General features: G+C 44.3%; 1 protein-coding gene across 1 annotated transcript in view; it reads right to left on the reverse strand.

Moving 5' to 3' along the window:
• The window catches only part of DNAH9 (dynein axonemal heavy chain 9), a 346,411-nt gene that overhangs the window by 169,285 nt on the left and 153,175 nt on the right, over positions 1-23,951 (reverse strand). The window contains exons 37-38 of the mRNA XM_082272319.1: positions 20,148-20,321; positions 9,344-9,551 (exon numbers count right to left, since the gene is read on the reverse strand). Coding sequence (XP_082128445.1) covers positions 9,344-9,551; positions 20,148-20,321 — 382 coding nt within the window. The remainder of the gene's footprint in view (positions 1-9,343; positions 9,552-20,147; positions 20,322-23,951) is intronic.

Here is a 23,951-nt window from a genome sequence, read left to right on the forward strand (position 1 = left end):
TGTGGGGGGAGCTGAACCCTGCAATCTGTCACTGTCTGTCACTTAGGAGATCCTTAGGGATCTCCAAACTCGATTCCCCGACGATCGGGGAAGAGCGGCGGTGATCACCGCCGCTCCTCCCCTGGCCCGACTCCCGCTGTGACTGAATACAGCGGGAGCGAGCCTCCGGCGGCGCGCGAGCGCCGCCCACAAGGGGAGGAGTCCAGCGACGTAGGTCTACGGCGCTGGACGGGAACCAGCCACTGTGCCGCAGTAGAGGCACAGTGACTGGTCGTAAAGTGGTTAAAGCCCCACTTTTGTCTATTTTTTGGTCTTGCATTCTATAGGGGTGTGGCTCATATCTCGCGGCAATTATTTTGTACATTTGTGGAAGTAAGTTCCACAGTCATGTAGCCCTTACTGTAAAAAAAACCCTTGCGTAGCCTGAGGTTAAATCGCTTCTCCTCTAATCGCATTGAATTGCCTCGAGTCCTTTTGCATTCTTTGCGACTGAATCATTTTTTTTTTCCTACGCTGAGATCACCGTTGAGGTATTTGTAAATCGCTAAGGACACTGACAGGGAAAGAGTTAATATCAGGGGGGATCAAAGGGTTAAGTGTGTCCCTAGGGGGTGCTTACTAACTGTGGGGGGGGGGGTTAGTTACACTGATTGGGGAAAGACAGAGATCCTGGTCCCCTTGCAGAACGGCGATCTGCCTTGTTTACATAGGGAGACCGCCGTTCTGCCTCTCCCGGGGATGATAGCGAGTGGCTGGCGAACATCAGGTCCACCGGATCCGTTGATTGACATCCCTGCTTGCCGATCGCGGTGCTATGGCGCCATCTAGTAGCCATTGAAAGAAACGACGTACAGGTATGTCGTTCCTTCGCAATAGAGCCACTTTGCCACAGTATATATGCGACGGCTGGTCAGTGCTTAACCACTTACTGACCGCCCGCTGTCGATTTACGTTGGTACTTTAAGGCTACATTCACACCTGAGCGTAGCGTTTTTCGCGCGTTTTTTACCGCGATTTTACCGCAATTTTTGCGGCGGTTTTTACCGCGATTTTACCGCGATTTTTACCGCGATTTTTGTGCAGGCGTTTTTAGATTGAATGGAGATCAATGGAAAACGCCTGTAATCTGCCCAAAAAGAAGCTCATGTACTTTTTTGAGCGTTGGGCGTTTTGTATACAGCGTCAAAACGCTCAGATGTGAACAGGGGCCATTGAAATGAATAGGATTTGTCTTGTTGGGCGTTTTGAGAGCTGATCCTAGAGCAGAAAAACGCCCCAAAAACGCCCCAAAACGCCTAGATGTGAACGGAGCCTAAGGCTAAATACCGCGGTTATGGCAGCAGATAGCTGCCATGACTCCCGGATTTTTCGAAAAGGCAGGCGGTCCTCTTTCAGATAAGGGTGGTCCCAGCGGTGGATTCGCCGCGGGATCACCCTTACAGTGTCCCCTCCCGCCATGTCCCGGGTCGTTTTCCCCACTTACCGGACCTGCCGGCAGCGGGGAGAACGATCCGGTTCTCTCTCCTCACAGACAGAAAGTCGAGTGAGGCCAAGATGGCCCCTACTCAACTCTATGGTCCTTATAGGACCGGAGCGACGTCAAACGTCATCTCCTAGCAAAGGCTTTAAGGAGCCAATTTTTTTTTTTCAGCCATTTTTTTTTTTTTTTTTTTTTTTAGTGTAGATGTGAGGTCTGAGGTCTTTTTGACCCCAGGTCTTGTCATGCTTATTTCTATTACAAGGGATGTTTACATTCCTTGTAATAGGAATAAACATGATTACAATTTTTAACTGCTTGCCGACCGCCGCAAGTAGATTTACTGCGGCGGTCAGCCCCTGCCAGGCAGAGTGACGTTAATTAACGTCACTAGCCTGGGAGGGTCTGGGGAGCGAGCGCACGCCCGCGGAGGCGCGCTCCCACGCGGTCACGCACCCCCCCGCGTGTGTGACCAGCGGACCCGATGTCCGCCGGCCACTTGGCGATCGTCGGGGGAAGAGGGAGAATGTCAGGCAGCTTGTGTAAACAAGCTGCCTGTCATTCTCCTCGCTGTAAAGACACTGATTACACGGATCTAGTATGTAGATCCGTTGATCAGTGTCCTTACAGCTAGAGCCACAGCCAATCACAGTAAGAATCACGCCCCTAGGGACACACACAGCCCCTCCCTCCCAAATAAAGTTAACCCCTTCACTGCCAGTGTATTTTTACAGTAACAGTGCATATGTATAGCACTGATTACTGTAGAAATGTCACTGGTAACCCCAAAAGTGTCAAAAATGTCAGTCAAGGGTCCGATCTGTCCGCCGCAATGTCGCAGTACCGCAAAAAAAATCGCAGATCGCCGCCATTACGCGTTAAAAAAAAAAACAACAAAAATGACAAAAATCTTTCCTTTGTTAGTAAACGCGATAACTTTTGCGCAAACCAATCAAAATACGCTTTTTGCGATTTTTTTTACCAAACATAGGTAGGATAAAACAAATTGGCCGAAAATGTTAAAAAATTTTGATTTTTACATTTTTTTTGGGGGGAATTTCATATAAAAAAATGTGAAAAATATTGCTATTTTTGCAAAATTTTGCATCAAATTCGTTTAGGTACAGCATCGCACGACCGCGCAATTGTCCGTTAAAGTCACGCAGTGCCGAATCGCAAAATACCCCCTGGTCTTTTAGCAGGAAAATCCTCCGGGGCTTAAGTGGCTAAATAAAAAAAAAAAAAAAAAACTGTGTAAAAATAAAAATTAATAAATAAATAGGAAAAAAAAAATTAAAGCGCCCTGCCCCCCGTTAGCTCGCACGCAGAAGCGAACGCATACGCAAGTCCCGCCCACATATGTAAACGGTGTTCAAACCACACATGTGAGGTATCGCCGCGAGTGTTAGAGCAAGAGCAATAATTTGAGCCCTGGACCTCCTCTGTAACTCTAAGCTGGTAACCTGTAGAAATTTTAAAAAAGTGTCGCCTATGGGGATTTTTAAGTACCGATGTTTGTCGACATTCCACGAGCGTGCGCAATTTTGAAGCATGACATGTTGGGCATCAATTTACTCGGCGTAACATTATATTTCACATTATAGAAAAAAATTGGGGTAACTTTACAGTTTTATTTATTTTTTATTCAAAAAAAGTGAATTGTTTTCCAAAAACAATTGGTGTTTGGAAGACCGCTGCGCAAATACGGTGTGATAAAAAAAATATTGCAACGATCTCCATTTTATTCTCTAGGGTCTCTGCTAAAAAAAAAAATATATATATATATATATATATATATATATATATATATATATATATATATATATATATATATATATAGAATATATGTATATATATATATATATATATATATAGATATATATATATATATATAGATAGAAAAAAAAATATATATATATATATATATATATATATATAGTGCTTGGGGGGTTCTTAGGCTACGTTCACATGTTAGCGTAGCGGACTGCGGGCAGAATCACCGCGGTTCTGCCCGCGATCCGGAAATCATTGCAAATCGCGGGACGCCTGTGCGTTGCCATTGATTTGCAATGGCACTCCAAACGCTGTGCGATGTTGCTGCTATTTCCGCATGCCGAATCGCGGTAACATCGCGCAAACAAAATTGCGGGTCGCATGACGCCCAAAAAAGGTACAATAGCTTCTTTGGGGCGTCATGTGACCCGCGATTTTGTTTGCGCGATGTTACGGCTTTTCGGCAGGCGGAAATCAGAGTTTGGGGTGCCATTGCAAATCAACAGCAACGCACAGGCGTCCTGCGATTTGCAATGATTTCCGGATAGCGAGCAGAATCGCGGTGATTCTGCCCGCGATCCGCTACGCTAACATGTGAACGTAGCCTAAGTATTTTTGTAGCAAAAAAAATGATTTTAGCTTGCAAACAACAAGTGTCAGAAATAAGGCCGGTCCAGAAGTGGTTAAGGGAGTTCCGAGGATTCTGAATGGTTTTATTATGTTCTCATCTTTTGGTTGAATTCGATGGATGTGTCTCTTTCCATCCCAACTTTGTAACAGCCATTTATTATATATATTTATACTCGCTGTGCACGGCTCAGCCTAGTTTGCATTTATATATTTTTTATGGAGAAAATATGACCTTTGAAAGGAATTGTTGTGGGTGGAAGAACTGAACGCGCCAACAGGCAGCCCAGACCCGCCAATCCAAATTCTTGTTTTTTTTTTTGTTTTTTTCTTTCCTTCTTTTAGCCAACTACATAATAATCACAGACAGCTCAGATACGTGTACGGTCATCACCATAACAACACCGATCGGCTGCGGCTCATTTATATCATTTGTGGCAGTGCTACATTTTAGTAATGATAGGTACTGGCACCTAAAAGCTGTGTATGACGAGGACGGCACCAAGCTGTGACATTGAGACCTGATGGAGAAGCGACTGTTAATAGCAGGTTCAATTTCTATGAGATTTGCATCTCAATAAAAAAAAAAAAAAACACACACTGTGATTGGCTGATAAGAATACTTCCTTTCATACATTTTTTTAGATGGGCGCTGACAAGCCTCAAAGAGAACCGGTCTTTATTTCACTACACGTTTTTGAACAAAAATGCATCAAAATCAATTTTTTTTTTAACATTTTAGGCCAATTTGTTTTCTGCTACATATTTTTGGTAAAAAAAAAAAAAAAAATCGCAATAAGCGTATTTTGATTGGTTTGCGCAAAAGTTATTGCGTTTACTAACTACGGGAAAGATTTCTGTCATTTTTATTGTTTTTTTTTTTAAACTAATAATGGTGGCGATCTGTGATTTTTTTTGCGGGACTGCGACATTGCGGTGGACAGATCAGACCCCCTGACTGACATTTTTGACACTTTTGGGAGTACCAGTGACATTACTACAGTAATCAGTGCTATAAATATGCACTGTCACTGTAATAATGACACTGGCAGGGAAGGGGTTAACCCAGGGGCAATCAAAGGGTTGAATGTGTACCTAGGGGCGTGTTTCTAACTGTATAGGGTGGGGTTTGTGAAATGATCACAGAGACCTGTGATCCTATATAGAAGGATCACAGGAGCGCTGTGATCATTCCAGAGAGAAGAACGGTCAGCTGTGTTTACAACAGCCGACCGTCCTTCTGTCTCAGCGGGGAATGATCGCGGTTGTCAGGCGGCTATCGGAGCCGCCTGCCCCATGCATCGGAGTCCCTGCTGCCGAGTGGGGGCGGGAGCGCGCCGCTGGCGGCACGCACTCGCCCTCTAGCTGCAGGCCCGCGACCGACTTATACCTATGGTGGTTTGCGCAGGAGGGCCAGCAGTATAACTGCGGCGGGCAGTCCTTAAGTGGTTAAGAGTCTTAATTTCCTTGAATATAGGCAGATTTAGGTGAAATGTCACCATTTTTGCAAAATGCATTAAGGTCGATAACAAAGGTGGTGGCAGTGGGCCACCAATGATTTAATATTGGCTTTAAATGTTGTGAAGACTACAAAAACTCCTTTCACCAATTCTGGCCCTTTGCCCCTCATTAAAGTCCCCTCCTCATATTACTTTACATTGTTTTGCAGAAAAAAATAAAATAAAATAGAGAGTGAAAAAGGAGATGAAAATACTTTCAGGTCTTACGGAACTGAAACCAGGGATCAATACGAAAAATGTAAGAGCAAGCAGACAAAGGTGCCTGCATCTAGAGGGCAATAGGAATGCCGATAAGAAAGGTTTGAAAAAGAGGCAGTCCTACCTGCTCTGAAACGCGTTGCTACGCCCCACCCCACTTGACGCGTGACGTCACACCCTAATTCATCCGATCCCAGCTGAGGAGAGCCAAGCCCAGAGCGGCCAGAGGAAACATCCCAGAGAACCTACATCTCACCGCTGCCTGCTTGTGTTCCAAGTTGTACAACAGAAAGCACATGCCAGCAGCTTCCTGGGGCATCTTCCCATCCCTTCAGCCACATCCCTGCCAATCTCTGCAACATCAGAGGACTCCACTCACATTGGATCACATGCTGCTTAACCCTCCCCATCCTGTAAGCGCATTTTAATCCCTTTCTTATCTGCATTCCTATTACCCTCTACACCAGGGATATGCAAACTGTGGCCGTGCAGATGTTGCAGAACTACAAGTCCCATGAGCATAGTAAGATTCTGACAGACACAAGTATGACACCTAGAGGCAGAGGCATGATGGGATTTGTAGTTTTGCAACAGCTGGAAGGTTGCAGTTTGCATATCCCTGCTCTTCACTGGCGCCCTGGTCTGCTTGTTTGTTCTTACATGGGCCACAGGCTGCTTAGGACGTTAAAAATAAATAGTCCTGGAAGGGGCTATCTACAACGCTTGCTAAAAAATGCAAATGTGCAAATGATATCCACAAATGTGCAATTGTGCAAAAAGGTATTGTGCAAACAATATAATATCGTTCTCAAACAATATAATACATGTGAATGTGATCCCAATATAAAATTATATATATAGAGGTGACTCATATGAACTGTGTCAAATTGTGACATAAAAATCTATAAATATTTAAATACATCTCATATCATAAATAAATAAGTGAAAGTGAAAAAAGTCCAATTTTTATCGTTATCATTATTCCTTACTTCAGGAAACTGGATGATATAGTGAAAGTGCTCAGTGATATAGATCCCAAATAATTTATTATTACCGTATGGTATTGAGACCACTCACGCTTGTCGCTGCTTCCTGGTTGTGCTGATGGTAATTGCTCCATAAGACAGCATGTGATGTTATTTGAAAGGGAAGATAAAAAGGCTCCAGATAGTGTGATACCATTTTTAAAAGGGGTTTATTCCCATAAATGTCCAGGTTCAAAACAAGCTCAGTAGCAATAATCGGCAAAATAGGGGTTTAAAATCCGTGACTGTATAGTACACCTATGCAGAGTGGCGAGCGGAGGTAAATCCAGCTTGCGCTCCGGGGTGTGTGATGCTGTGCGGTCCACGTCCATGTCCTGACGTGTTTCGTCACATCCGGTGACGTTCTCAAAGGTTATCAAACTTAGGACGTTGCCCAAGTAACTGCACACATTTACTTTGCTCTTATAGAGACCTCTACCCTACTTTTCCATTCTACCCCCAAACTCCCGTGTTTTAACATAGTGCCATAGCTTTTTCCTTTGTCAAACTTACATTGATAGTTATTATAAAGAATGGCCCCAGTAGTGGGGGTCAGAATGCCACCCTTACAAACAGCTGAAAAGAACCTTGGTGTTTCCATGAGCTCCTGATCACATATGGTTGCATATATAAGGGAAACGCAACACAAAAACTTAAATTCTGTAAAAGTGTCAAAACTTTTCAGACACAGACAGATGATTATTTTGATAGCAGCATTTCTCAAAAAAGAAATGATATCCTTTAGGACAGTGGTCCTCAACTCCGGTCCTCAGGGCCCACTAACAGGCCAGATTTTAAGTATTACCTTGGGGAGATGCAGACTAGAGTACTGCAATCACTGAGCAGCAAATGATATCACCTGGGATGTATTTCAGTTATCTTGCAAATCTGGCCTGTTAGTGGGCCCTGTAGGCCAGGGTTGAGGACCACTGCTTTAGGACACCCAAAGCTATTAGTAACCAGGAAACTCTACCAGGGGAGGACTGGGCCAGGGGACAGGGGGGCAATTGCCCCCTGGGCCGTTCTGATACCCCGTAAAAAGTCTACGCCACTTCTGCTACAGACATGCCTAAAGGATTCCTGCCGCTGACCTACTGAGTGCGGGTTGAAGAAAAGGACAAAGCACAGGCCTCCCCAGCATGGATGGTGTAAACTGTGTCTGAGCAGAGGCCGGTTCCATGCCTCACTGGAGACACTTCTGCCCAGGCCAGCCCCAACTGAGCTGTCCCAATTCTCCCCAACCGCCCCCTGCAGACCAGGTCGGGAACTCGGATTCAGCCGGTAAGTAGAGAGTACCTGGAGCAGGGTTTCAGCTTGGAATCGGGGTCAGGAGGAGGATTGGGAGAGTGGGAGGGGGGGGGGGGAGTGGGAGGGGGGCTGAGTCACTTCACCATAGGCCTCTGGTTTGTACTTGCCCCCTGGGCCAAAAGCTGCCAGTCTGCCCCTGAACTCCACCATGATTGTAGGGTAGGTGAGACTCCATAAGATAAGACAATGGTCATTTTGTTCACTTGCACAGAGCACAGTCATCATAGCCCCAGAACCATTAACCAAAATTTAGCTGCCTAAGTGGGATGACAGAATGACTTCCTCCATGTTGTATAGCTTTCATGCCCATTGGCAGCCATGTTGCTCCCAAACAGATTAAGGGTAGTCATGTTCATCTAATGCAGAGGTCTCCAAACTGTGGCCTGTGTTGGATGTGGCCCTTCGCTTGTCTTTTTTCTGGCCCCTAGGGCCACTTTTACTCCCACTGATACAAGACGCCATTCCTCCCACTGACACCAACAATGGGGCATAATTCCTGCTACTGACATCAACAATGGGGCACTATTTCTTCCATTGGCAATAACGATGGGACACAATTTTTCCAACTGACAACGATGATGTGACACTATTTCTCCCACTGACACCCAACAATAGGGCACTATTCACCCCACTGACACCAACAATGGGGCACTATTCATCCCACTGACACCCAACAATGGGGCACTATTCATCCCACTGACACCCAACAATGGGGCACTATTCATCCCACTGACACCCAACAATGGGGTACTATTCCTCCCACTGACACCCAACAATGGGACACTATTTCTCCCACTAACACCAACAATGGGGCACTATTCATCCCACTGACACCCAACAATGGGACACTATTTCTCCCACTGACACCCAACAATGGGACACTATTTCTCCCACTGACACCCAACAATGGGGCAATATTCCTCCCACTGACACCAAAAATGGAGCACTGTTCCTCCCACTGACACCAACAATGGGGCACTATTCCTCCCACTGACACCAACAATGGGGCACTATTACTCCCACTGACACCAACAATGGGGCACTATTCCTCCCACTGACACCAAAAATGGGGCACTATTCCTCCCACTGACACCAACAATGGGGCACTATTCATCCCACTGAAACCGACAGGGCACTTTTCCCTCCCCCCAGTACTAAAGATGTATTATTTACTGCCACTGATGTCAGGGCAATTTCTACAGCCAACAGGCACAGTCCAGCCCCCCAAAAGTCTGAAGGACAGTAAACTGGTCCTTTTTTTTGGATCTAATGCATGGCAGAGGCAGCCATACTGCCCTCATGCAAATAACAGAAAAAGCAGTTTTTGTTGCTCACACAATGGGGCCTCACATGATCACCAAGTCATCATAAAAAAAAAAAAAGGGAATGTAGAGATAAATAGCAAAACGTATTACCTTGCAGCATGGCTGACGTTGTGTAGTAGTTGAAAGGGACGTTCTTGATCATATACTCATCAGGATCCAGAGAAGAGAGCTTCTCTCCAACCAGCACGGACTTCCCAGTGCCAGCGTTTCCCACCAACATGACTGGCCTCCTATTCTCCAGCAGTTTGTCCATGAAGTACCGGACTCGGATGGTTTCAGTGGTGTGCACCAAACAGGCCTAAAAATTAAAGAATCCGCTTAATTTGTGTAAATTCTGTGCACTTGGTGTAGCCTGGGTCACATACAGAGAGCTCCCTACATCATGATAGTACAACCAATAATACTAAAGTTTCAAATCTCATTGGCTGCAATCCTTGCAGTATCTGTTCTAATCAAATAAGCCAGAAGATTCCAGGCTTTGGTGAAATGTTTCTATGGCAATGACGGAATCCCTAACACTTCTGTAGAAGTGGCCAGACCCAAAACGGTTCTGGAGTATTAATGGGAGACATTTTTCTTCTTGAGCAATGACCAGAACTATACCTTTTTTGAGACAGTGACGTGACCCATAGCAGTTCTGGAGCAGTGGTGGGAGCCATACTTCTTCCTGGGACAGTGGCAGAACCCATAACACTTCTGTGGGGGTAACAGCATCCATGCTGCTTTTTGGGGTAGTGACCCATACAGCTTCTAAGGCACAGTTGGGACCCATATCACTGATGGGACCGATGAAGGTTCTGGGGCAGTGACAGGACACACACCATTTCTGGGGCAGTAATGGGTCCAATACCACATCTGAGGCAGTGATGGGATCCATACATCTAGCCAGTGACAGAACCCATAACGCTTCTGGACAGTGACAAAACGGTTCTGGAGCAGTGATGTGATCAATACCAATTCTGGGACAGTGATCCATACCATTTCTGGGACAATGGCAGAACCCATACTGCTTCTGGGGCAGTGATGGGACCCATAGCCCTTCTGTGTCAGTAACAGGATAGGGACATGCAGTTACAAAGTACATTCATTTAAACATAGCTCTAAAACAGAGCAAAAAAAAGGGACATTTGTAGAGGACCTTGTGACCTCGCACATCTGATTCATGCTGCCAAGGGGTCTTGGAATGACCGCTTAAATCTGAGGCTTTCCAGACACGTGTTTTGCAGTGCCTGAAATTCTGTGCATATAGCAATGAACAGTAGGAAGCACAGACATGACAAGGTTTGTGACGGTATCAAGTAAAGACAGATATGATAGCTACCCTGCCATTGCACAGAAAGAATATAAAAGATGACCCAAATTTTTCATTTACAAAACCTTAATTGGGAAAAAAACTGCATAAACTATCGTTGCTGGGTGACAGTATGCATTATGTGCCAACATATGCAAGTTTTCTGTCACCCAGAGGCTCTCAAGCCTGGGACACACAGATCTCTGTGAATGGAGCTCCCAGTGTTCAGAAGTTGAATGATAACAAGGGAGTGATAATTACCTGCATTTATATGACCACATCTAGGTGTACCCCTGAAAATGATTGCGTTCAAGTGTTTATCAAGTAATTATCCGACAATTGGTCTGATATTCCAACAAGTCATCTTTAAACCTTGTAGTAACAGTTTGGTGAAGACCCTTTTATATTCCACTATGGCTGTACCCATGTACAAAGCCAGCTCCATAAAGACATGGTGTGACCAGTTTGGTGTGTAGGAACTGGAGTTTCCTGCACAGAGCCCTGACCTCAACCCTACTGAGCACCTTTGGGATTAATTGGAATGCCTATTGTGAGCCAGGTCTTCTCAACCATCATCAGTAACTGAACCTCACAAATGGGCACAGATCCCCACAAGTGGGCACAGATCCAATAAGTCATCTTTAAAACTTGTAGTAGCAGTTTGGTGAAGACCCTTTATATTCCACTAATGACTGTACCCTTGTACAAAGCCAGCTCCATAAAGACCTGGTGTGACCAGTTTGGTATGTAGGAACTGAAGTTTCCTGCACAGAGCCCTAACCTCAACCCTACTGAGCACGTTTGGGATGAATTGGAATGCCTATTGTGAGCAAGGTCTTCTCAACCATCATCAGTAACTGAACCTCACAAATGGGCACAGATCCAACAAGTCATCTTTAAACCTTGTAGTAACAGTTTGGTGAAGACCCTTTTATATTCCATTATGGCTGTACCCGTGTACAAAGCCAGCTCCATAAAGACATGGTGTGAAGGAACTGGAGTTTCCTGCACAGAGCCCTGACCTCAACCCTACTGAGCACCTTTGGGATGAATTGGAATGCCTATTGTGAGCCAGGTCTTCTCAACCATCATCAGTAACTGAGCCTCACAAATGGGCACAGATCCTCACAAATGGGCACAGATCCAACAAGTCATCTTTAAACCTTGTAGTAACAGTTTGGTGAAGACCCTTTTATACTCCACTATGGCTGTACCTGTGTACAAAGCCAGCTCCATAAAGACATGGTGTGACCAGTTTGCTGTGTAGGAACTGAAGTTTCCTGCACAGAGCCCTGACCTCAACCCTACTGAGCACCTTTGGGATGAATTGGAATGCCTATTGTGAGCCAGGTTTTCTCAACCATCGTTGATTGAGTTCCCAAAAATGGGCACAGATCCCCACAAGTGGGCACAGATCCAACAAGCCAACAAGTTTGGTGTGTAGGAACTGGAGTTTCCTGCACAGAACCCTAATCTCAACCTTACTGAGCACCTTTGGGATGAATTGGAATGCCTATTGTGGGCCAGGTCTTCACAACCATCATCAGTAACTGACCCTCACAAATGGGCACAGATCCAACAAGTCATCTTTAAACCTTGTAGTTACAGTTTGGTGAAGACCCTTTTATATTCCACTATGGCTGTACCCGTGTACAAAGCCAGCTCCATAAAGACATGGTGTGAAGGAACTGGAGTTTCCTGCACAGAGCCCTGACCTCAACCCTACTGAGCACCTTTGGGATGAATTGGAATGCCTATTGTGAGCCAGGTCTTCTCAACCATCATCAGTAACTGAGCCTCACAAATGGGCACAGATCCTCACAAATGGGCACAGATCCAACAAGTCATCTTTAAACCTTGTAGTAACAGTTTGGTGAAGACCCTTTTATACTCCACTATGGCTGTACCTGTGTACAAAGCCAGCTCCATAAAGACATGGTGTGACCAGTTTGCTGTGTAGGAACTGAAGTTTCCTGCACAGAGCCCTGACCTCAACCCTACTGAGCACCTTTGGGATGAATTGGAATGCCTATTGTGAGCCAGGTTTTCTCAACCATCGTTGATTGAGTTCCCAAAAATGGGCACAGATCCCCACAAGTGGGCACAGATCCAACAAGCCAACAAGTTTGGTGTGTAGGAACTGGAGTTTCCTGCACAGAACCCTAATCTCAACCTTACTGAGCACCTTTGGGATGAATTGGAATGCCTATTGTGGGCCAGGTCTTCACAACCATCATCAGTAACTGACCCTCACAAATGGGCACAGATCCAACAAGTCATCTTTAAACCTTGTAGTTACAGTTTGGTGAAGACCCTTTTATATTCCACTATGGCTGTACCCGTGTACAAAGCCAGCTCCATAAAGACATGGTGTGAAGGAACTGGAGTTTCCTGCACAGAGCCCTGACCTCAACCCTACTGAGCACCTTTGGGATGAATTGGAATGCCTATTGTGAGCCAGGTCTTCTCAACCATCATGAGTAACTGAACCCCACGAATGGGCACAGATCCCCACAAGACATCCTTCAAAACCTTGTGGAAAGCCTTGCAGAAGCGTGTAGGCTGTAATAGACTGAAAGGTGGGCAATGCTTTTGGAATTAAATGTCCAGCAAGCTCTTATTGGAGTAATAGTCATTTGTCCAAAAAAAAACAAACTTTGGCCATATACTACGCTGTTAATGACAGGTACCCTTTGCAAGAGCAGACTAAAGCCATATCAGTTCAGCTCACATGCACTCTCTACTAGGAAATATTCCAGATTTCAATCTTAAATTTCAGAATAATGGGAGACGATAAAGAGCAAACAATGTGCGAGATAAATGGCTCGGCTCGGTGTCTCGCGCACAATGCTGCCGCTTTCGCTGTTTCATCTTTTCTCTTTGCGGGGAATCTAAGAGGTATTAAACCGGTCTTAAGAATGATGAAAGTGAAATTCTGTTGCATTGTGCGTTCTATTGATACAATATGATAGTCATAACGGCTTTGTGCTCAGAATAATGCCCCGCTTTACCAACTGTTATATCAACAGGGAGAAGGAGGCGGAGGGGGGTTAATAAAAGCGAGGAGGGGTGATAAGAGCAGGAGAATAGATTACGCCATCCTGATGGGAGGCCGGGTGAGGTGGGGGGCTACGGAAAAGCATTGCAAGTTAGAAAAACTCACTATAAAGTATCCATCCACAACTGGAAAAATGTATTTTGTGGTTTTATATGTTGCAGACATTATCCGGAATTCTTTACAAGGAACATTTAGCATGTTACATCCGACTCCGCAGCAAAGAAGCTTATCACTCTAAAGTCTAACCACAGTCACACACTATTATTATTGTACATTTACATAACTTACATATTCCGTACTGCCGTACACAGAATACTGAGCCACATCAGTCCCTAAACCAGAGGAGCTTATACTCTAACATGGGCATCCGCATGGGGGGGCAAGTGCCCCCCCCCCGGAACCTCAAGTTCCCCTTTAAAGTGGTTCTTAACCACTTGCCGACTGCCGCACGACTATTCACTGCGGCAGTCAGCCTCTCCTGGGCAAACCGACGTAGAGCTACGTCGCTCGCCCAGGAGCCTCTAGGGGGCGAGCACGCACCGCCGGAGGCTCGCTCCCGCCCCCGCTTATTCCCTGACATCCCCGCGCGAGTGACCGGCGGCTCCGATGTCCGCCGGTCACTTGCGATCTCCCGCTGGAGAGGGAGAAAGGCAGGCGGCTGATGTAAACAAAGCCGCCTGTCATTCTCCCTGGTGTAACTGCAGAGGCTACACGATCCTGCTATGTAGGATCGTATGTCTCTGTGGTTACATCACTAGCAACGCCCCCCCCCCAGTTAGAAACACGCCCCTAGGGATACATTTAACCCACTGATCACTAATAAAGTTAACCCCTTCCTTTTACAGTAACAGTGCATATGTATAGCACTGATTACTGTAGTAATGTCACTGGTATTCCCAAAAGTGTCAAAAATGTCAGTCAGGATTCCGATCTGTCCGCCGCAATGTCGTAGTCCCGCAAAAAAAAAATCGCAGATCGCCGCCATTACTAGTTAAAAAAAAAAACAATAAAAATGACAAAAATCTTTCCCATAGTTAGTAAACGCAATAACTTTTGCGCAAAACCAATCAAAATACGCTTATTACGATTTTTTTTAACAAAAATATGTAGCAGAAAACAAATTGGCCTAAAATGTTAAAAATTTTGATTTTTACATTTTTTGGGGGGAATTTCATATAAAAACAATGTGAAAAATATTATTTTTTCAAAATTGTCGCTCTTTTTTTGTTTATAACACAAAAAGTAAAAATTGCACAGGTAATCAAATACCACCAGAAGAATGCTCTGTTTGCGGAAAAAAAATTACATCAATTTCATTTGGGTACAGCGTTACATGACCGCGCAATTGTCCGTTAAAATCACGCAGTGCCGAATCGCAAAAAAGGCCCTGGTCTTTGAGCAGCAAAATCCTCCGGGGCTTAAGTGGTTAAGCCACTTTATACCATCCTGTCTGCTCTGTTTAATAATCCTGTGTGACATTGCGGGCGGACAGATCGGACCCCTGACTGACATTTTTGACACTTTTGGGGGGACCAGTGACATTACTACAGTAATCAGTGCCAAATATATACACTGTTACTGTAATAATGACACTGGCAGGGAAGGGGTTAACACTGTGGGTGATCAAGGGATTAAATGTAAGCCTAGGGGAGTGTTTCTAACTGTATGGGAGATGGACTTGTGAAATGACCATAGAGACCTGTGATCCTAAATAGAAGGATCACAGGCACTCCGTGATCATTCCAGAGAAAAGAACGGTCAGCTGGGTTTACAACAGCTGCCTGTTCTTCTCTCTCAGCAGGGGGAACGATCACGGGTGACAGGTGGCAATCGGACCCGCCGGCCCTGTGCATCGGCTTCCCCGCTGCCGAGTGGGGGCATGAGGCGGCGGTGCGTGATCGCCCTCTAGCAGCAGGTGCGCTACGTAGGGCTACGTCGGTTCGCGCAGGGTGGGCTGCCTGCCGCAGTATATCTGCGATGGGCGGTCCGGGACAGGTTAAGAAAAAAAAGGATATCCAAACCCGCCTGGCCCTATGTGAAAAAGTAATTACCCCTAGGGTTGCCACCTCATCCCCAACCAGAACACTTATTAATTACACAGGTTCTGAGGCTGATATAATGCCCATAAAGCACTAGGTGAGTATATGTATCACCTTAATCAGCAACAGAACCTATGTAAGTAATGTGTATCTTGGTTTAAAGGGATGAGGGGGCAACCCTCATTCATTGATAAATCATGAATGAACTGTGACTAACCACATTTTTTTAGAAAGCGGAGTTAAATTTCACTTGCCACACCCAGGCATGATTACTGCCAGACCTGTTGAATCAAGAAATAGAAGCTGTCTGACAAAGTGAAGCACGCTAAAAGATCTCAAAAAGCAACACATCATGTCACGATCTAAAGTAATTCAAGAGCAGATGAGAAACAAAGTAATTGACATGTATCAGTCTGGAAAAAGTTACAAAGCCATTTCTAAGATTTTGGGACTCCAGTGGACCATGGTTAGAGCCATTATCTACAAATGGAGAAAACGTGGAACAGTGGTGAACCTTCCCAGGAGTGGCGGGCCTACCAAAGTTACTTCAAGAGCACAAAGGTGTCTCACCCAGGAGGTCATAAAAGAACCCAGAAGAACATCTAACGAATTGCAGGCCTCACTTGTCTCAGGTAAGGTTCATGATTCAACAATAAGAAAGAGACCGGGCAAAAATGGCGTCCATGGGAGAGTATCAAGGCCGAAGCCACTGGTGACCAAAAAAAAAACAATGGCTTGTCTTATACAAGGGTGGTAATAAACAGCGCATACTCAGACTGGTCTGAGGTAATAAGTGGGGTCCCCCAAGGCTCAGTCCTGGGACCAACCTTGTTCAATTTATTCATAAACAGCATTGAGGTCGGGATCAGTAGTTCGATATCAGTTTTTGCAGATGACACAAAATTAGGCAGGGCAATAACTGCACGGCATGAAGCAGATATCTTACAGAATGACCTGGACAAAATAACAGAGTGGGCAAGGACTTGGCAAAGGAGGTTTAATGTGGAGAAGTGTAAGGTTTTGCACTTGGGGACTAGAAACATAAAAGCACAATACACGTTAGGAGGGGAACCCTTGGGGGAATCAAAAATGGAGAAAGATTTGGGAGTCTTGGTAGATGATAGATTAGGCAACAGCATGCAATGTCAAGAGGCAGCTGCCAAGGCCAGCAGAATATTAGCATGCATAAAGAAAGGGATATATTCCAGAGATAAGACTATAATCCTTCCACTTTATAAAACTCTGGTCCGACTGCATCTGGAGTATTCTGTCCAGTTCTGGTCGCCAGTCCTCAGGAGGGATGTGTTGGAGCTGGAGAGAGTCCAGAGAAGGGCAACTAAACTGATTAGGGGGTTGGAGGACCTTGATTATGAAGAGCGTCTGCAAACGCTTGATTTATTCTCCCTGAGAAGAGACGCTTGAGGGGGGACATGATAGCAATTTTTAAATATCTCAATGGGGATCTCAGCTTAGAAAAAAAGCTGTTCAGTCGAAGGGATTGCATGAGGACTTGGGGGCATACAATGCGATTAGAGGAGAAGCACTTTAATCTCAGGCAGCGTGGGGGGTTCTTTACTGTTAGGGCTTCAAGATTGTGGAATTCTCTACCACAAGAGGTGGTTTCTGCGGGAAGTATGGTGGCTTTCAAAAGACTATTAGATGTACATCTCAAGGATCAGAACATTCAGGGGTATGAGAGATGATTACAGCCACACACACCTACACAGGTTGAACTGGATGGACAATTGTCTTTATTCAACCTCACCTACTATGTAACTATGTTATACTTGCCAAAAAACATATTTTGGGCAAATTTTCTGTGGACTGATGAGATAAAAGTTGAACTTTTTGGAAGGCGTGCATCCAGTTACATCTGGCGTAAAACAAACGCAGCATTTCATAAAAAGAACATCATACCAACAGTCACACATGGTGATGGTAGTGAGATGGTCTGGGGCTGCTTTGCAGCTTCAGGACCTGGACAACTTGCTATAATTGATGGAACCATAAATTCTGCTCTCTACCAGAAAATCCTGAACAAGAATGTCCGACCATCAGTTCCTGATCTCAAGATCAAGCGCACTTGGGTTATGTAGCAGGACAATGATCTGAAACACATCAGAAAGTCCACCTCTGAATGGCTCAAAAAATAAAAAACAAAATGAAGGTTTTTGGAGTGGCCTAGTCAAAGTCTGGATCTAAATCCAATTGAAATGCTGTGCCATGACCTTAAACAGGCTGTTCCTGTTGGAAAACCCTCCAATGTGGCTGAATTAAAACAATTCTGCAAAGAGGAGTGGGTCCAAATTCTTCGACAGCGATGTGAAAGACTCATTGCCAATTATAGCAAACGCTTGACTGCAGTTGTCGCCGCCAAGGGTGCCACATCCAGTTATTATGTTTTGGAGGCAATTACTTTTTCACATAGGGCCAGGCAGGTTTGGACAGCTTTTTTCCTTTATCAAATTAAATCCTCATTTAAAAACTGCATTTTGTATTTATTTGGGTTATCTTTGTGTAATATTAAATTTGTTTGACGATCTGAATTAATGAGGTGTGAAAAACATGCAAAAAAAAAAAAAATATATATATATATATATATATAAATAATACTAATAATAATAACAATAATCAGGAAGGGGGCAAATACTTTTTCACAGCACTGCATATAGCTCTGACATATTCCACAGTGCTGTACAGAGAAAACTGAGCCATTCAAACCAGTCTCTGCACCAGAGGAGCTTGCAGTTTAATATCCTACCACAGTCATACAATATTACTATTATTTTTATTATACATTTAACATACATATTATACATTTATATATTTCTGACATATACCGCGGTGCTGTACAGAGAACACAGAGCCATTCAAACTAGTCTCTGTACCAGAGGAGCTTACACTCTAATGTCCCCCCACAGTCACACACTATTATTATTATTATTATACATTGATAAAGCTCTGACATATACCGCGGTGCTGTACAGAGAACACGGAGCCACTCAAACCAGTTTCTACACCAGAGGAGCTTACAATCTAATATCCCACCACAGTCACACACTATTATTATTATTATACATTGATAAATCTCTGACATATACCACAGTGCTGTACAGAGAACTCTGAGCCACTCAAACCAATCTCTGGACCAGAGGAGCTTACACTCTAATGTCCCCCCACAGTCACACATTATTATTATTATTATACAATGATAAAGCTCTGACATATACCATGGTGCTGTACAGAGAACTCTGAGCTATTCAAACCAGTCTCTGGACCAGAGGAGCTTACAATCTAATATCCTACCACAGTCATTCAATATTACTATTATTTTTATTATACATTTAACATACATATTATAAGTTTATATATTTCTGACATATACCGCAGTGCTGTACGGAGAACTCGGAGCCATTCAAACCAGTCTCTGCACCAGAGGAGCTTACAATCTAATATCCCACCACAGTCACACACTATTATTATACACTGATAAAGCTCCGACATATAATACAGTGCTGTACACAGAACTCGGAGCCATTCAAACCAGTTTCTACACCAGAGGAGCTTACAATCTAATATCCCACCACAGTCACACACTACTATTATTATTATACATTGATAAAGCTCTGACATATACCATGGTGCTGTACAGAGAACACTGAGCCATTCAAACCAGTTTCTACACCAGAGGAGCTTACAATCTAATATCCCACCACAGTCACACACTATTATTATTATTATACATTGATAAAGCTCCAACATATACCATGGTGCTGCACAGAGAACACAGGGCAATTCAAACTAGTCTCTGTACCAGAGGAGCTTACACTCTAATGTCCCCCCACAGTCACACATTATTATTATTATTATACAATGATAAAGCTCTGACATATACCATGGTGATGTAAAGAGAACTCTGAGCCACTCAAGCTAGTCTCTGCACCAGAGGAGCTTACAATCTAATATCCCACCACAGTCACACACTATTATTATTATTATACATTGATAAAGCTCTGACATATACCATGGTGCTGTAAAGAGAACACAGAGCCATTCAGACCAGTTTCTGCACCAGAGGAGCTTACAATCTAATATCCTACCACAGTCATTCAATATTACTATTATTTTTATTATACATTTAACATACATATTATACATTTATATATTTCTGACATATACCGCAGTGCTGTACGGAGAACTCTGAGCCACTCAAACCAATCTCTGCACCAGAAGAGCTTACAATCTAATATCCCACCACAGTCACACACTATTATTATACATTGATAAAGCTCTGACATATACCGCAGTGCTGTACAGAGAACTCTGAGCCATTCAAACTAGTCTCTGCACCAGAAGAGCTTACAATCCAATATCCCCCCACAGTCACACACTATTATTATTATTATACATTGCTATAGCCCTGACATGGTCCGTACTATACCAACCACCCTTCCAGACAGAACATTCCCTCCCAGGTATGAATTGTGCGGAGGATAAAACACAGACCTGGAGAGGCATTTCTGGATCAAAATCAAACTTTGGGATGAGTTTGGACCACGGCTCAAACTTCTTGGTCTCGGGGTCGATGTAATAGTCGAAGACGGTGCCCTGGGAAGGGAACTTGATGGTCTTGAATTCCGTCAACCACCATTTACTGAATTCTACTCTGTAGTCGACCAGCTGAAAGAAGAGGTGAGAAAAATCCGACTTAAATGCAGTCACTAAAATGAAATCCTTTGCTCCTGCTGTGCTCTGCAGCCAGGTCTGTCTATCACCCACAGACAAGTTTTTTTTTTCCTTCTTGGGGATCAGCCCCAAAGACACAGTAGAATCACAATGCCCAACAGGGTCATGGGTAACGTAGTGCAATGCATGCAGAATGTACAGGAACCGCATAGTACCATGCGAGTTAATGGTCCCTATATATTTTGCATACATTGCACTGTGGTTTTAAAGAGACCCTGTCACCAGTTTAAAATCCTACATATGCAACGTGCCTCTAAACTCATTAGAAAATCTGACTTTTTCAGGAAAATTCAATTCTCTAGCACAGCCCCTCCCTCTTTGCACATCATAGCTCTTCTGGGAGTATCTAATTACTGCCTGTGCTGGCCCAGCTCCTCCACCACTCCCCTCATCTCCATACATAAGTTTAACCACTTAAGGACCCAACCTTTACAAGTATAAATTAGTCATTTTTGCTAGAAAATTGCTTAGAACCCCCCCAAACATTACATATATACTTGAGTATAAGCCGACCTGAATATAAGCCGAGGCACCTAATTTGACCACAAAAAAGTGGGAAAACTTGTAGACTCGAGTATAAGCCTAGGGTGAGAAATGCAGCAGCTACCGGACCCAACTGGACCACAACAAGACCCAAAACAGGGGCTGCGGGCATGGTGAAGGAGATGCAGGGCTGTGGGCATGGTACAGGAGATGGTACAGGCATGGTATAGGAGATGGTACAGGAGATGGTTCGGGCATGGCACAGGTAATGGTACGGCCATGGCACAGGTAATGGTACGGCCATGGCACAGGTAATGGTACGGGCATGGCACAGGTGATGGTACACAGGCATGGCACAGATTGTACAGGAGATGGTACACAGGCATCGCACAGGTGATGGTACACAGGCATGGCACAGATTGTACAGGAGATGGTACACAGGCATCGCACAGGTGATGGTACACAGGCATGGCACAGATTGTACAGGAGATGCAGTGCTGCGGGCATGGTACAGGAGAATGTCCTGTACCATGCCCGCAAAACTGCATGAGGAAATGCAGAGGCTGCGGAGGAGTCTCAGTTACCTGTCGGTAAGGTGCCTTACATTTAAAAATGGTACCCCATCTTTAGTGTCAGTGGGAGGAATAGTGTCCCATCATTGGTATCAGTGGGAGGAACACTACCCCATCTTTAGTGTCAGTGGAAGGAATAGTATCCCATTATTGGTGAAATAGGGAGGAAGAGTGTCCCATCCTTGGTGTCAGTGGGAGGAAGTGTTTACCATTGTTGGTGTCAGTGAGAAGACTCCTCCATCGTTGGTGTCAGTTGGATGAAGAGTGCCCCTTGTTGGTGCCAGTAGGAGGAATAGTGTCCCATCCTTGGTGTCAGTAGGAGGAATAGTGCCCCATCCTTGGTGTCAGTAGGAGGAATAGTGCTCCATCATCATTGGTATCAGTGAGAGGAATAGTGCCCCATCGTTGGTGTCAGTAGGAGGAATAGTACCCCATCATTGGTGTCGGTGGGAGGAATAGTGCCCCATCGTTGGTGTCAGTAGGAGGAAGAGTGACCCATCCTTGGTGTCAGTGGGAGGAATAGTGTCCCTTCCTTGGTGTCAGTAGGAGGAATAGTGCCCCATCATTGGTGTCGGTGGGAGGAATAGTGCCCCATCGTTGGTGTCAGTGGAAGGAATAGTGTCCCATCCTTGGTGTCAGTAGAAGGAATAGTGCCCCATCATTGGTGTCAGTAGGAGGAATAGAGCTCCATCATTGGTATCAGTGGAAGGAATAGTGCCCCATCGTTGGTGTCAGTGGAAGGAATAGTGTCCCATCCTTGGTGTCAGTAGGAGGAATAGTGCCCCATTATTGGTGTCGGTGGGAGGAATAGTGCTCCATCATTGGTATCAGTGGGAGGAATAGTGCCCCATCGTTGGTGTCAGTGGAAGGAATAGTGTCCCTTCCTTGGTGTCAGTAGGAGGAATAGTGCCCCATCCTTGGTGTCAGTAGGAGGAATAGTGCTCCATCATTGGTATCAGTGGGAGGAATAGTGCCCCATCGTTGGTGTCCTTGGGAGGAATAGTGCCCCATCATTGGTGTCAGTGGGAGGAATAGTGCCCCATCATTGGTGTCAGTGGAAGGAATAGTGTCCCTTCCTTGGTGTCAGTAGGAGGAATAGTGTCCCATCCTTGGTGTCAGTGGGAGGAATAGTGCCCAAGCATTGGTATCAATGTTAGGAATAGTACCTCATATCAATGGAAGAAATAGTTCCCCAAGGTCCAGATAAAGGAAATCAAAGGGCTGTAGTTTGGAGACCACTGGACTACACCATAGACCAAATATTCAAGAGTCGTACCACCCAATCAGCAAAGCTTTTAGCCAAAACTGGTTGGATACCTCTTGAGAAGATGACCCTGGTCTTTGTATGTACAACTTTACCACTCTGTTTGTGTACCATTAATGCAAAAACTAAAAAATAAGTAAATAAATATGTATATATATATATATATATATATATATATATATAAATAAATAAGTATATATATATATATATATATATATATATATATATATATATATATATATATATATATATATAAATAAATAAATAAGTATATATATATATATATATATACACACACATATATATATATATATATACACACACATATATATACACGCACACATATATATATATATATATATATATATATATACATACCTACATACACACACACACAGTACATGGATCAAAATGTAGCCGATCCCTGCTGTACCGGCCAAATTTCAATCCATGCATGTCCGGCTTGAAAAAGGATTTTCTTGGCTGAACCAGCAGGATGAGCGATCAGCTCCACAATCTGAGACTCTCAATGAGCCCCCCGGGTCCTGGGCCAAATGCCCCTTTAGCGCCACACCTTCGTTAAAGACTGAAAACAGCAACTTCACAACATCTACACTTGCGAGTCTCCGGTGAGCTGTACTCTGCACAGAAAATCAAAGCCATTTCCTCCACCCCAGATAATTCTGGGAAAAGCGCTTGGCGAAAAAAACATAATTTCTTCCCAGCCCCAGCTCTTCCCCGCGGATCGGCCTAAGGTCGCTCATTTAAATTCTGCACTTCAAAGTTTTAATCTCTCGTCAAAACCATTAAATCGATATTAAGAAGCTTGCAAATGTCAAGGCTTTTGTTGCGAGGGAAGGAAAAAAAAGGTTAAAAAGTGCTTTGGAAAATAAAATGAGCGTAAGCCCTTTTATCCAGCCGCCTGCTTGCTCTCTCGCTCCCGTAGACGCACAGTTGGTCTTCCTGCAGGATGCGTCAGCCGTTTGGATGGCGTTATACTGACCTGGCTGGGGACCCCCATGGGACCCCGTGAAAGTGGCAGTTTTGGAGGTCCACAGACTGGCCTTTATATTCTGTAAACCCCTGAGGGATAAACCAAAATGAATCAAAGAGCCAGGAGTTCTGCAGATATTTTTTGAAAGTGGAAGCCCCCATAAAGTAGATGTACCCCCTAAAAGAGGACATTTAGTTTGCTCTGTGCATTGTGTAATCAATAATCATAATATAAGAATATATAATAATATA

Source organism: Pelophylax lessonae (assembly GCF_965119305.1).
Source record: "Pelophylax lessonae genome assembly, chromosome: 11".
Classification (NCBI taxonomy): domain Eukaryota; kingdom Metazoa; phylum Chordata; class Amphibia; order Anura; family Ranidae; genus Pelophylax; species Pelophylax lessonae.